This window comes from Myotis daubentonii, chromosome 1 (genome assembly GCF_963259705.1).
Source record: "Myotis daubentonii chromosome 1, mMyoDau2.1, whole genome shotgun sequence".
NCBI lineage: Eukaryota > Metazoa > Chordata > Mammalia > Chiroptera > Vespertilionidae > Myotis > Myotis daubentonii.
Window position 1 is genome coordinate 49,848,159 of NC_081840.1, and position 15,148 is coordinate 49,863,306.

Sequence of the window (15,148 nt, forward strand, 5' to 3'; positions counted from 1 at the left end):
TGGGTCCCTTTGAATAGCTGTGAAGGCAAAATAAGGGCAGTTCATGATGACTAGTTGGGTTAATTTCCTGGAGCATTGGCCTCACTCCAGCCTCCGCTCTGGACACTGGCTCCCCGACATCTCACAAGGATGGCGCTTGTCTGCTGAGTACGCTTCTGTGTTACCGCCAGACCCTGCTTCAGAAGTTACTTCTCTGCGCCTGATGTCCTTGGGATGGCCTTGGACTTGGTCCTTGACATATAATGCCTTAGACCAGGGGTCCTCAAACTACGGCCCGCGGGCCACATGCAAATACAAATATTATATTTGTTCCCGTTTTGTTTTTTTACTTCAAAATAAGATATGTGCAGTGTGCATAGGAATTTGTTCATAGTTTTTTTTAAAAACTATAGTCCGGCCCTCCAACGGTCTGAGGGACAGTGAACTGGCCCCCTGTTTAAAAAGTTTGAGGACCCCTGCCTTAGACAGTGTAGCTGCGGACCATGTAGCTTGAGGTCCTAAAATGTTTTACTGATGGAGAATGTTTTCTCTTGGGAAATAAACAAATAATGAGCGAAAGAGAGATGGAAAGGGAGAGGGCGGGAGAGAAAGAGAAAGAAACAGCTTACATCTGTCCTAGCACATTCCATTGACATTGTTTACCTTGAAGGGAAAAAAGTACTTTCTTCTCCATCAATACCATGTTAGCATTGTGTTGCCCTGTCTCTTCTATACTGACAGGGTGTGGTATTAAAAAGAATTCTCTTTGATTGGTAGTAGTAAACATTGTGGTGTGTTTTTTTGTTTGTTTTGTTTTGTGTGTGTGTTTTAAGAAGACAAAAAAAGGAGGGAGCAGGTGTATTGGATCAGAGTGCTCTACTCCAGTGAATACTCTGCCTGACCTTTCACTCTAGACATGATGAGAACACTTCAGGGTGCTCCCCTTTCTAAACCAAAATGTGAGAAAATAGACGAATTGGTTGCCAGGTGAGCTTCTCTTCCACTTTTTCCCACCACTTCTCCCTGACTAGATGGCACCTGGTGGATTTTGCTGTAAAAAGATGTGTCTACTGTTGGGGAGGTGACAATTTGACTCACTCTTACTCATCAAATGGCAGTGTGAGATAGCGGGCCCAGGTCTGCAGCACTTACCCGAGAGCAGATGAGGGAGCTGAGCCCTGGAGGAAGGTGGTCACAAAGTGTGACAGGTGTTTTGTAAAAGTTGCTCATTACACAGGTAGAAGCCTCCTAACCTTAGTCCAGTCTTTTCCCCACTTCACCACACAGCTCTTAGAGGTCTCTCTCTCTCTCTCACTTCCTCCACTTACCACCTCTCCAAGAGGCTAGGCTGTGGGCTTTCCCACAAAGTGGGCAGCTGACATAATGCGCACTGGTTTCTTCCAGTCATGCTTTGTACCTGCTGTCACTTCTGTTAGGCCTCTGCATTAGAAATAAAGCTGCTAAACTCCAAGTCTTCAACTAAAAGAAACATAATGACCTATCCCTCTTCATTCTTCTAATAATTCCCTCAACTCCAGTTGCAACTCTTGCCAAATACCACCATCCTTAAAAGATAAATGTTGGTTACCTTGGCCAGTGTGGCTCGGTTGGTTGAGTGTTGTGCCATGCACCGAAAGAAAGATTGCTAATTCAATTCCCAGTCAGGGCACATGCCCAGGTTGTGGGCTCATTCAGAAGGCAATCTATATTTCACTCTCACATAGTTGTTTCTCTCTCTCTCTCTCTCTCTCTCTCTCTCTCTCTCTCTCTCTCTCCCCCTCTCTCTCTCTCTCTCTCTCTCCCTCCCTCCCTCTCCCTCTCCCTTCCTCTACCTCTAAAAATCAATTTTTAAACATTAAAAAAAGATAAGTGATGATGATAGCTAACATTATTGAGCACTTACTATGAGCTAGGCACTGATTCAACAGGCACTGTATTTGGGCATCATATAATAATGAGATAATGAGGTAGGGATCCTTTTCAAGGTGAGGAAGATCAGGCACAGGTTAAGAAATCTCCTCAATTTCTCGTGACTAGTACGTGACAGGCTGGGATTCAACCCCAGGCTCTAGAGCTTACAAACTCAATCTTGACGCTTTACCTTCAAGATTGTACTCAACTCCTTTCAAAAAATTTTTCTCTTCCATCCCTAATTCATACACAGTGAAGCTAATGTAACAAGAGGAGGGGTGCTGGCAGGCTCTATGTACCTTCTGCATCCCTGATGCTAGTCATGCAGGTTCTCAGCAAGTGGTGGTGGGACTGGCAGCTGGATGGAGCTGGGTGTGAGTGTGTGGAATGTGTGATGTGTGTGTGTGTGTGTGTGTGTGTGTGTGTGTGTGTGTGTGTGTGTGTGTGGATGATGATAATGATTTAAGATGGTAGCAGCCATTGGCATTAAAAGGGACCTGCTATTCTGAGCTCCTGCTGGGACAGTAAGATGTGCCTATAGCCACTGCCGCTGTTAGCCATCAGACCGTGTTTCCTTCTGATGTGAAGTGTGCCACTGTCACTTGTGAAACGCACTTCAGAACCTTGTTTTACTGAAATATCAAAGTGTGTGAATGGTGCGCTTTTACTGCAAATTAGGAAGATGCACTTATTCCAATGATAATGTCATACTCACTCACTCACGAGGCAGACACATTGCCGAATGCTGGAAGGCTGATAGCAGGACGTTCAGGATGGGTCGTGAAATGTTTGCAGGCAAGAGAAGCTCCTTGGACTCCAGGAGTAGAAACTGAAAATGGGATGATGTTGCAAACCTTATTTTGCTATCTTCTCATGGCTATGGCATTCTTACCTTACCTCCATGGCATGACTTACATAAAAATAGGTAGCTTCAAGATAAACACCCAAGATATACATTTCCTTTTGTTTGGGGGAGGGGGATGACATTTCTTAGGTGTTGTAGTCTGTAAAATGATGCTTAGATGTCAGACCTTCTTAAAATAAATCTGTCAATCTCTTACCTTGGTCCAGAGCATTCCTTCTCCTCATGTCTCACAGCTGCTTAACGTCCCCAAGGCGCTGCTGCCTTTTTCTATCTTTCCCTTTCCTCTGAAGACACAGCCTCCTGCTCTGCTTTCTCCCCGTTGGCATGGGCCATAGCAATACACGTGCATTAGATTTCAGCAAGTATTGTTATCTGTTTTCTGATTGATCTTATATATTTCAATTAAGAATGAAAATGTTTCTCTAATAAGCAAGTTTAAAGAGCATGTGTTTAGAGAGAGTGTCAGAGCACAGTCTTCAGGCCATTTGGCTGGTTATTCCTCGGCCTGGCCGCACTGCCTGTCTTAGAAAAGCATTATGAAAGAGAATTTTCAAAAGATCAACAACATTGAACTGCATTCCTGAGGTGCATCTTTGATGTATTTATTTGAAAGCTTAGAACTCGCCATGTCTATTGTTTTTATGTCATTGGCTACGTCCTGGAAATTGTAGGTTGAGAACCTAGTAGAACTTTTCTTCCAGGGGGAGTTGTTCACTGATCCTTCAAGATCCTACAGCCTTAAAATGATTAATATGGCAACACCTACCTGGTACACTTCTCTTTCTGGCAAGTCTAAGTAATTTGCTTGTGATTTTTAATAAGACCAGACCCTTCCCTGGGCTCTTGCCCAAAGTTCTGTTCTCCCAGTTAATTGTAGGGAGACTTTGTGAAGTGGGAGAAAGCATTAAGTGGGGATCTGGGCTGTGGGGTTATCCTCTTAACCATCCTCACCCACTAAAATGGCCTGTAGACCAAGAAGGTTTTGGTTTCACCAGTCTATGGCTATGACTATGGATCTGTTGTCATTTTAGTCCTCTATGGCTTAATACAGAGAAGTGTGAATGTATTTTCAAGGTTTAAAGTTATAATTATTTCCAATCTTTTGCCATGAATTCAAACTTAATTTGGTTGGGGAATATTTCTTAAGTGATCTATTCAATGAACAATAACTGATATTCAAAAAAACCATCCACGCGAATGGAAAGAAGCAATGGGTTCCTTTACCTTGTAAGCTTTGGTGACTTAACCTAGATTCCTGTTATTTTGACCCACTTCTGCATCTCTGCATCCAGCTGACTTTTGTGATGGCACTGTAAGTGGTCATAGAAATTGTGCAATTGGAATTAGCAATCAATGGCTGACTTTTGAGGTAGAAGACTTTGGTTCTTTAAGGAGTATTCTGAGGCGAACAGAATGTTTTGAATGATTTATTCAGTGAACTTTAATGCTGTATGCTAAGCTGTATGCTGTATGCCATACTCATAGAAGTCATAGAACTGATATAGATTTAAATAAATGTCCTATTTGTTATAAGACTCATTTCTGTGTCAATACATTTTCCTGTCTTTGGGCTTGTAATTGAAGCACCAGGTTTGTTTATTTTTATATTATATGTACCCATTTAAAAAAAGTAAAAGCATCTAAATAGAAGTACCAAGATTGTACAATGGGTATAGCTTGAGGTATGCATAGGCAGATGCAAAGATAAGAGAGCTATAAAATGGAGTGGTTATCTTCTTGGACTTAGATATGAGAACTTAGTGGGAATTGTGTAAAGGAAGGTTATTTCATAAAATGCAGTAAAAGTAATTCTGATGTGTTTGGCTACGCAGAAATGAGATAAGATCTACAGATTTGGTTTGGTTTTAAAGATGTTCTTTTCTGTTGTTATGAAAAACAGACTCTGAATGATGAAAGCAAAGAGCTGACTGACCCCGTTGCTCTCAACTGTGAGCAAAGGAAGACTTAACCTAAATGTGGCAAAATTGTTCTTGTTAAGGGGAAAAAGGTATTGATATCTAGAGTGAGGTTGATTGCTAGATAAGATTAGAGGCAGTTCTGTGACTTTTTTTGTCTAGTACGATCCAGAATTATATAAGGGACACACACCCATAGTTGGAAAAGAAGTTACTGGGAATTTCCCTTCAGCAGAGTCTAACCACTTAGTACTATAAAGTGGATTCTCTTTCCTGCTGATATGAAATGACAGTTAACCCACACTGAGAGGTTCAAGAGGAGGATTTTTATTAGATGCTTCTGATCTCAAGGTCCTAGAAGATTTTCCAGAATTATATATGGAAAAAAATGCAGTTAATTCTAAAATCTTAGAGGGACCTATTCCAATTGGGAGTAATTTGGCCAAATGGCCAGATACCTCTGTCTTGGTCCCTGATTTCTCAAAACCCCACAAATTCTCAGCAACAAATATGTTTCATTGTTTACAAAGGCAATAGAGATGTTAAATTGAAAAACCAAAAAAGAAGAAACTACTCGTATTGCTGATCTTAATGGCATCACCTTCTATTGGATGATAATTTATTCTAGATTTGACGCACTGGATAAGCGAAGTGAAGTTGGGAAGCTGCTTCTCTTGATATTCAATTAATTTATTCAAGGCTTTAGTTGGTTACTACCTAGTTACCCAAAAAGGTAAAGAGTCAATTGCCTCAGATTTAGGTATTTTTGTGTATAACTGTGTAGTAGGAGAATTCTTGAGAGAAATGATTCTAAAAATCAAAGTTATCCATTGTTCTTCTATATGAAAAGTCTTCTTTCTCTCTGATTTGACAGAATTTCCCTGTCTAGGGACAAAGAGCTCATTTGTTTTTGGCTTTTAGCAGAGATACATATGCATCAGGGAATGTGAGTCAGTTTCTCTGGAAAGCTTAATCTAGTAGGGATAGAAGCATATTACAAAGGATTAATATTCTGTTCCCATTGTCAGAACTGGCTGCATATTCTCAGAAAGCCACATGAGAAGATGTGCCTGTTGTCCTTATGCTTCAGAGATTTCCTACAAACACAGCTCCGCTTTCTTTGAATTTCGATGGGGCATTCTGGCCCTGTGTTTTAACTCTTATGCGCCGTTACCTGTATAAAGACTGAAGGGAATAGTCGAAGTTCCAAAACTCCAATTTTGTCTTTTATTTTAGATCTATTTTATTTGCAAATGCTTGACCTCTCAGTTGTTTAAGGCATGCTTATGTATCTGTATCAATGATTTTTAAAAAGCTGTTGCGTTTTCAGCAGAAACCACAGTCAAGTTAAAGCCTTTAAGAAGTGGTTTTAAACAGTAGGCAAGGGATAGGACTTGGGAGGGGGCCAAGTAAGGCACGGGACTTTTTTCTTTAATGTTTACAGTTTGGCAGGGCCCTTTGAGTCAGATATCAACTTAATACTAAGGCTCAAGATGTCAGAGGATGACACATATGTTTATTGTATTTATACATGGGGATCTTGCCATATCCACGATGCTCCTGCGAAACCATGCAAGCCCGGGTGAGAGTTTAGTTGAGTGACTTTGCTGGTGACAGCTGGTATAGAGAGGTGACTTCTCCTTCGATGTGCTCTTTTTCTCTCAAGCAGAGACTAAAATACTAACATCTGGATGCATTGGTCTCTCAGGAAGGCATTTTAGGAGCCAACAATTTCAAAAAAAAAAAAAACTCAGTCTAGCTAGCAGGTGAAAATTACAGTTCCGTGTATTCAGTATTCCCCTTGTGGCAGAGCCTGTAGTGGGTAGTGAGGGCGCGGCGTCCTGGTCCTTGCCAAGAACGATATGCCAAGCTTCCTAAAGCTTCCCTCCCATTTATGTAGGCCTTTTCATCTTCAAAGAGCTTTGCGAGCATTCATTTACCACCACCTGCCTGGGAGGTAAGAATTATTCCCATTTTATAGATGGAGGAAGTGGAGATGTAAGTGACTTGCTTGAGGCCATCCAAGGAGTGGAGGGTCTGATGGAGCCTTGGAAAGATTGCCAACTCCACTTCTTAGATGGATAGACCTCCATTTCTTACTCTCATATCATCTCCCCTTGAGTTCCCCAGGGAGATCATAACATAAATTTAAAGGCACCAAATAATCTTTAAAAGGAATGAAGCACCAAGTCTTTCTGCTTTATGGCTGGCATCTATCTTTGGTATCTACCTTTACAATTATGTAGATACTGGGAAATCTAGACATAAGTCACTTAATCCTCCTGAGGTTCATTTTCCACATCTGTAGAATGGGCATAATGATACCCACCCGCTATTCAGGGTTGTTGTGAGCACCAAAATTTAAGCAAGCTAATGAAGACAAAAACTTTCAGAACCCTGCAAATATCAGGCATTATTGTTGCTGCCAGAAATGACCACGAGTCAATACCAAAGGGGTAAGGCTTTTCCAATTAGGGGGCTAATTGCTTAGGTGATGTTTAGTGAAGATCAAGTGCTGTCATGAAAGAATCCAAAATCAGTGGAAGAAAAGACTCGACTAAGGAAACATATGAATATCATATTTAGTATATATTTAGTGGACAAAATGGGAGAATAAGTTGATTACCCGTTTGCATAGTATGCAATTAAAACTCAGCCCTTCCCTCCCCGAAGGACTATGGAACAAGCCTGGGCTAGGTCATGGGAGACATTCATGCTGCACTCCAAGCCAGGGTCCAGGATGACAAAATGAGCCAAAGCGTTCGAAGCCACCATGAGATGTACTGAGAGCTCTCTGCAAACCCATGTATGGGGTGGCCAGGGCTTTCAGGGGCAGCAGCAGCAAGAGTAGCCACAACCACCACACACAGAACCTTTGCAAACTGCAGAGGAGGGCGCCACCTCTAGAAAGATGGTTTGAAAAAAGGCTCCCATCTGGGCAGACAAATTAGGAAAAGGCTCCCTTAGCCAGGCTGTTCCAGCCTCTGTGGCAGGACTCACAACCAGATGAATGTCGGCCCCTACGTGTGCCCCCTGGGCCTGGGCTCCACTGGGCAGGGCACAATGTCCTTGGAGCTAGGAGGTGGCTAGACCAGAGGGGCCACAAGACTCTAGAAGCCAGGAATTCCCAGCATTGCTTCAGGGAAGCAGGCAAAGGCTACGCCACTCCACCATCCGGCCTTGACATGCACGCCGGGCTGTCGTCAGGCCATGCAGAGCCTTTAATACCCAGCAGTTTTGAACTGGGGATAAAATAAAGTGACTAATCCATGAAGGACTCAAGCCATTTTACCGAAAATAAAATCAAATGCCTTGGGGTTTTTCTTTTTAATCTTTATTGGTTTTCCTGCTTACAAAAGTAATACATGCTGGTTGTAAAAAATTCAAACATCAGAAGTATGTAACATAGCAAGTAAAAAGTCCTCAATATTTTCCCTCCAGAAAAGCAAAAAACAAACAAACAAAAAACACTGTCAACAAATTGACGTAAAAGGTATTTTTTAAACCAGTAGCTCTTGACCATTTTTGCAAGACACACGAAATTACTTGCCATTCTTATGTGACATATTCTCATGGGCGTATCCAGGGTTTAGCTATTTCCTGGCAAGCCAGCAGGAACCCCGCCCTGTGCAGTCTAATGCAAGAAAATATGTGATTGTGCAAGTGAGCTGGATGAAAGGTATTATTGGGGTAACCTTGGGTCCATATAAGTTTACTTTTATATGAACCCATCAAAATGTTTAGTCTCTTTACCATTATTAATAGCAAATTCTATAGGACATATCCACACCTGATTGCCACATGCACTGTGTGCAGCAGGCAGTTAAGTGCCAGTGCTGCAAAGGATTGCTGTGGTGGCTGGTATGAACTGCCTGTCATATTATTTGGAGGCTAAGCAGCTTTTCTCTATCCCCACTTTGGAAAGAGCTTACGGACTGCAGAAAATAATTTCATTTCGCTATAAGGCAGGATTTCTTATCAACAATAACAATAATAATAATGACTGTGTGTTGAGTGCCAACAATTTCTAAAAACTGCGTGATGTGCATATATATAGAATATATACTATATATATACATATATAATAATCGTTTATGTGCTGTGTCATTTATATATCATATCATTGAATCTCCACAAATGCAACTGAGGTTCAGAGAGGTTAAGTAACTTTCCCAGCCTTAAAAATTATTAAAACTTGGAATCAGTCACCTTAAGGTCAAAAACTACTTGGAATAGGGGAGGCTAGGGGACTGTCTAGGGCGGGGGGATAAAATGGATACATATGTAATACCCTTTGTAATACTTTAAGCAATAAAAAAAATAAATAAAAATAAAAATAAAAAAAACTACTTGGAATTTTGTAAAATTGAGGAGAATGACTTAGAAGGTTGATGATTACTTCCAGTTTTAAACTAGTCAGGTAACTCCCAGAAAGACATCTTGATATCAGTTCGAAATAGTACGTAAGTTTAACCAAATGACTTATAACATGTCTTTTGATCCTTGGTAATGGTTGCATACCAAGGGCAGTAATCTCCTGATGTTTGTTACTGGAGAGATTGGATCTTGGCAGTGCAGAATGGTGAGAAGCGGGAACCCTACATTTTTTTTAAATAACATGCTTTCTAAAAAATATATTTTTATTGATTTCAGAGGAGAAGGGAGAGGGAGAGAAAGAGAAAAATACCAAAGATGAGAGAGAACCATTGATTGGGCTGGGGATCGAACCTGCAACCCAGGCTTGTGCCCTGACTGGAAATCAAACCATGACCTCCTGGTTCATAAGTCAAAGCTCAACCACACTGAACTGCACTGGCCGGGTGGGAGCCCTAAATTTTTAGTTAGAAAAAAGGACAAAATGTGCCCAACTTTCAGTCTTATCTCTTCCTAGCATTCTGACTTTGGACAAGTTATTTAGCCTCTCTGAATTTGTCTTCTCACTTGAAAAATGTAGATGGTCATGATGGTGATAATGATGCCACCAACCTCATAGGATTGTTGAAGTAAATGCAACCATGCCTTGCATTATAAACACAAATACACGTTCACTATTTATCGAGAGTGAAGTGATGGGTATAACTCATACTATTGTATTTTTTTAATTCTTTGGGAAAACAGACATTTTTCTCAAGACCAAGATATATCCCACAATAGGTCCTGAGAAATAAATGAGGTGTTAGAATGCCAGTGCCCATGTTCTTGTCCCTTTTATAATTAAAAGCAAAAAGCAAACTTTGTGTGGAAGTGCATCCAAGGCTCAGTGACAGCCCAGCCCAAGGACCACTTGGCTAATTAGCACACTTGCATTGTCGGATTTCCTGATGCCCCGCTGCCGCTTGTTGTCAACTCCTTGAAGCTGCAGAAATTTGCCTCTGCAGGTGTGGAGCGCCTGCTTGAATTACTCAGGGCGCATGAGAGAGCAAATTATTTAGGCAATAGAGCTGAAAATGTAGGCAAATTAGAATTTTTCATAGCAAGATTGTTCATTGTTAAGCCAATTCATGATTATCTGTGTGCCTCTTGCTTCAGATATTCCCCCACACAATAAACCTCTTTGCTAAGATGAATATGTATGTGGGCTAATTTAATCAATATACTTGTGACAGGAGTGGTGTCTGACAGAACTCATCCTTTGAAATACTGGCTGAGTTCACGCGTGCAGTGTATCTATGGGCCAAGACTCATAATTTGTGTTAAAAGAAGATTATTTTGAAAAGACACAAGACTGCCTGTTGGAAAATGGAAAAGCCTGAGGGATGGACAGCACAGGGCAAGGGGTTTTCTGCCTTTTCCCTCTTATTGGACTGAAAACTAAAATTTATGGAACTAAACTGCCTTCCTTTTGAAAAATTTGCAAGTCAATGACTACATTTTTTTTTTTATTCTCAGTGTTACTGTTGAATTCTGTAAATTGACTAAAAGGTGGAGGGGGCGGCTTTTGTGCATTGTTAGATTAAATGGAAGGCTGAGTGCCCTGCTCCAATCTGCAAATGTTTGCTTTCTGGAAATATCAACATGTGTGATCAGATCACATTCAGCGAGTTTACTCTTTGGAGCAGGTGCATTTCAGTCATTTCTTAAAGAGCACTTGTAACTGAAATTGTCTTCTGAGATAAGATTGCTCCCCAGGAGGTAGGCTAGTAGAATAGTTTGGTCGGACCAGCCAGAACCCCTGAACCTTGCTTTGGAGAACCTTCCCATTACCATAATTACCATGAGCTTCCTAGTGAAGCTTGTTGTAATGAATTCTGATTCTTTGGCCCACATTGCCCACTGGAACTAAGCACAAATACAGTGGCTGACAGATGGCCTCCTGCTTGAAAATACAAGTCATCCACAGTGAGTATAGATGACTCACTGGCCTCCATAAATCTTGTGAAATATATCTTAGCTTGAGTGTCCTCCAGATCTGGAAGACCCTAGGCCAGTGATGGCGAACCTATGACACGCCTGTCAGAGGTGACATGCGAACTCATTTTTTTGGTTGATTTTTCTTTGTTAAATGGCATTTAAATATATAAAATAAATATCAAAAATATAAGTCTTTGTTTTACTATGGTTGCAAATATCAAAAAATTTCTATATGTGACACGGCACCAGAGTTAAGTTAGGGTTTTTCAAAATGCTGACACGCCGAGCTCAAAAGGTTCGCCATCACTGCCCTAGGCCCTAGGGCAGTGCTTCTCAACCTTGGCTGCACATTAGAATCACCTGGGAATCTTTTTTAAAATCCTGATTTCTGGGTCTCAGGAGCTGAAACAAGACTGAAGACCAAGAGTTTGAGAGCCTGACTCAGGCTAACAAGGACCCACCCTCCCCCTAGCCAGACCATGAGCCATTCCAATGGTGAGAGTGCTGGGCCAGAGTGGCACTCCTACAACCACTCCTATCCCGAGCAGACCCCTCTGTATCACTGGCAGGATTACAGCAGCCATTAGCAGGCATTTTGATCATTGGCTTAAAGGTCATCATTTCACCTCTAATGAGTAATCCACTAATAATCCAGGCCCACTCAACAGAAATATGCCATTTTCCATTTGATCCAGGCACAGTTTTACTCAGTGTTCCCAATAGGGCCTGCCCAGGGCCTTCATCCTATATAATAAAGAGGTAATATGCAAATGGTTGTTACGCCGTGGCATGTAATGACAGATCATCAGGAGGGCAGGGCAGCGAGCTACAAGCAGCAGAGAGCTATAGGAGGGCGGGGCAGCGAGCTACAAGTGGGGAGAGCTATGAGTGGCGGCGGGCCGGGCGGACAGCTGGGGCAAGCGGCACCTCTCGCATGGGCCACTAGTAGTTTATAAAGGACTAACTAGATGTGTTGATCTCTCCATTGTTAAGATGGAATCAGGATAACGCTTGAAAAGCCTGTTTAACACTAGTGCTGCTTTAATTGCATCAGATAATTTTGATGCTGACTTGAACCCATAGGGCCTAACCAGGTTTGCCTGTGTCTAATTTCTGTGAGTATAGATTGAGGTGAGACATTCGCAGAAGCGGCTTGGTGCCAGTCTTCTTTATTCCACGTATAAATTTTGTTTAATAGATGATCCAAGTACTTTGTGTTGCCTAATTATTCGATTCCTTAGGGGTCAGGGTCTGGGAGGCAGGTTCTCATTATAGACTAGTTAATTCAGATGGGAAAACCCAGGCAATAACTCTCACCTGATATCACCTTTCAGCTACCCCTTGGCTTTTGTGAGTCCCTGAAAAACGTTGGGCGTTAGCTATATCGTCTCCAGTTGCAGACACTCTGTAGGACAAAACTTTGCCTCGACTGTATTAGAATATTGGAGGGACCACAACTGTGAAACATTATTAGGTTTCAGATTTCATAGAGAATTTTCCTAGGTGCTAAGGATAAGGAGACAGACTTGGAGGTGATCATTTTTGTTAAATGAAACCTTATAACATATTAAGTTGTATAACTCACAAATAGACATATTTGACAGTATACAAAGACAGCGTTATTGGGTTTTAGAAAGCTTCAGGATTATGGAAAATATATTGGACATGATTTTTTTGAACCATCTCTAACTCTGGACAATAAAACTCAGTATCTCAACACTAAAAGTGACTCATAGCAAAAGGACTCTGATTAGCTTGCACTCCCTGGTCAGTACTTGTACTAGTTCCCTTGAAAGGAAGTTAGCAGGCACACGTGCTTTATAATCAGGTTAAATCCAAGAATTTCATGTGTGCTGTAATTGTTGAATACAACATCACATGAAATTCAAAGTAAGTGTTGTGGAAATTATCCCAGGATATGGGATTACATTGGAAGAAAGAGTGGGCTGTGTGTAAATGTGTTACTTATATCGCGTAACTTACATCATTGCTTTGTGTAAGGCATGGGGCCAGATAGGAGCTATATGAAAATGAAATACACTTGGGCACTTGGCCTTTGTGTTTGTGTGTGTGACTTGTAGATAATCTGATATGATATCCAGTAATGAAAACCATGGAAAATAAACCTACCCTAATGGAACATTCCAGGTAGACTGGTGAACACTGCCATCCTGTATATACACCTCAGTGTGGGTCTCTCTTTTTTCATATACAAATTTTATTTCATAGTTGATCCAAGTACTTTGTCTTGCCTAATTATTTTATCCATTGGTTATTTTTTAATCCTTAATTATGCTATGTCCAGCTTTGCTCAAGATATAATGTGTTTGCTTAGAAATGTATGTTGTTATATTTGAGAACTTTGGTGTCATATATATAGAGATATATATATATGTATTTTTTTAAGCATGAGGCATCTTTAAGTAATCAGTTGGATAGAAACACAAGCGTGCTGTACCAGGAAATCAATTTCCAAAGTAAAGAACTTAGAGGCTACTTATTCTATTTGTCAGGACTCATTATTATTAAAACCAGATAGGATATTATCTTTATGGTTGAAAGGTTTTGATCGTACACAAATGGACTCATTTTTAACACATGGCAACTGTGTTAATTAAAAAAGGATGAGTAAGGAATTCTTAACTTGCCATCATAAGTAACATGAATATTTGGAATTGAATCATTTTCCTAAGTAGTCTTGACTTTTTGGAGCATATTTTTCTCGACCAGTCGAGCTACAGTGCTCAGCCAAGACAGATTTATGACCTTTTAAAAATAATGATGGAAAATGAGATCGGAGGAAACATCCTAGTATCTGCTTTGCTCTGAGGCCTAAACTGCGAACTCTCGGGTTCTGGAAGGCTTTGAAATGCTGATTCCAGCCTTCTTGTGGGTCCTTAAACACCTTCTCGAATGGCCCATTTTAATAACCCGAAAGCTATTATATAACGAGCAGCCATAATTTAGTCCAGGGCTCTAGGGGGACCCTCACAGTTCAGCAATGAATAGTTAATGCAGTATAATGTTTAGCAGGTTATTAGTTTTCACTATACAAATGCTGATCTGGGAACGCTTTTATAAGGTGTTTAAAAGAAAATGTAATTAACTGGTTGCGTGCTTCTATTGCAGCTCAAATTGAAATTATTCCATGCAAGATCTGTGGAGACAAATCATCAGGAATCCATTATGGTGTCATTACATGTGAAGGCTGCAAGGTAAGCCTTTTTAATTGTTGTTGTTGTGTCTATTAATGTTAGACTGTATCTTTGAAATTCTTGGTTTTTATTTCTACTGTGTCTAACAATTCAACTCTTGGGAATTTTGAGTGATGAGAAATGACAGGACAGAATATTTTGGTGTTAAATTACATGTAAAAAAGTTACATGTTTTTTTATGCCTTCCATCAAATTAAGAGGAGGCTAGAGAAAGGTATTTGAGCATTGCTTGCTTGTCACTTCCAATCCCAGAATTGATTGATCTGATGAATAATCGCTTTGGTTATCTTTTTTTAAAAGAGATAACATTAGACTTCTATAATGTCCCTGTTATTAGCTTTATAAGAAGACATTTGCAATAAATTCAATCAAAATATGATTGAAATTCTTATTGTTGGCACACAGATGTTGACACAGCTGGCCAAATTATGGCAAGGCTGTTGGAAAGAAATGAGTTCTGGCCCTGTTGCCACCACTTGTCCATATAGTTTTGTGCATGTTTTAATATTTTAGTGACTCAGTTTCCTCATCTATAAAGTGGGCATAACACCTATTCTTCCTGTCTTTTAAAACTGTTCTAAGAACAGAATGAAAAACTGTAAATAAAAGTCTTTATAAACTGAAAAGCGCAATTTAAATCTAAACATTATCATTTTTATTGCTGTTAATATTTTAATTTTGACTGATGCTGATTTCAGGGTAATATATACAGAACGTGCACAATATGGCAGTGGGAAATAGAGATGGTTATCCTAATCTTCCAAGACCCCCAAACCCAGATTGCCTCTGTTATTCAAATTTTAATTTATTGAGATCTAAATCCTCCTGCTTATATTGGAAGAGCCTTGAGACAGCTTACAGGATAAAACAGTGCAAAATAAACAGAAGAGCAGCTATTTAAACATGCTGAA

The 15,148-nt window shown here is 40.4% G+C and overlaps 1 protein-coding gene across 5 annotated transcripts in view; it reads left to right on the top strand.

Moving 5' to 3' along the window:
• Positions 1 to 15,148, top strand: part of RORA (RAR related orphan receptor A) — a 734,689-nt gene that overhangs the window by 679,062 nt on the left and 40,479 nt on the right. For all 5 annotated transcript variants that reach the window (XR_009453285.1, XM_059699570.1, XM_059699569.1 and 2 more), the window contains one exon: positions 14,152 to 14,237. Coding sequence is in view for 4 of the 5 variants with exons in the window: in XM_059699570.1 (XP_059555553.1) it covers positions 14,152 to 14,237 (86 nt within the window). In the remaining variant the exon portion in view is untranslated. The remainder of the gene's footprint in view (positions 1 to 14,151; positions 14,238 to 15,148) is intronic.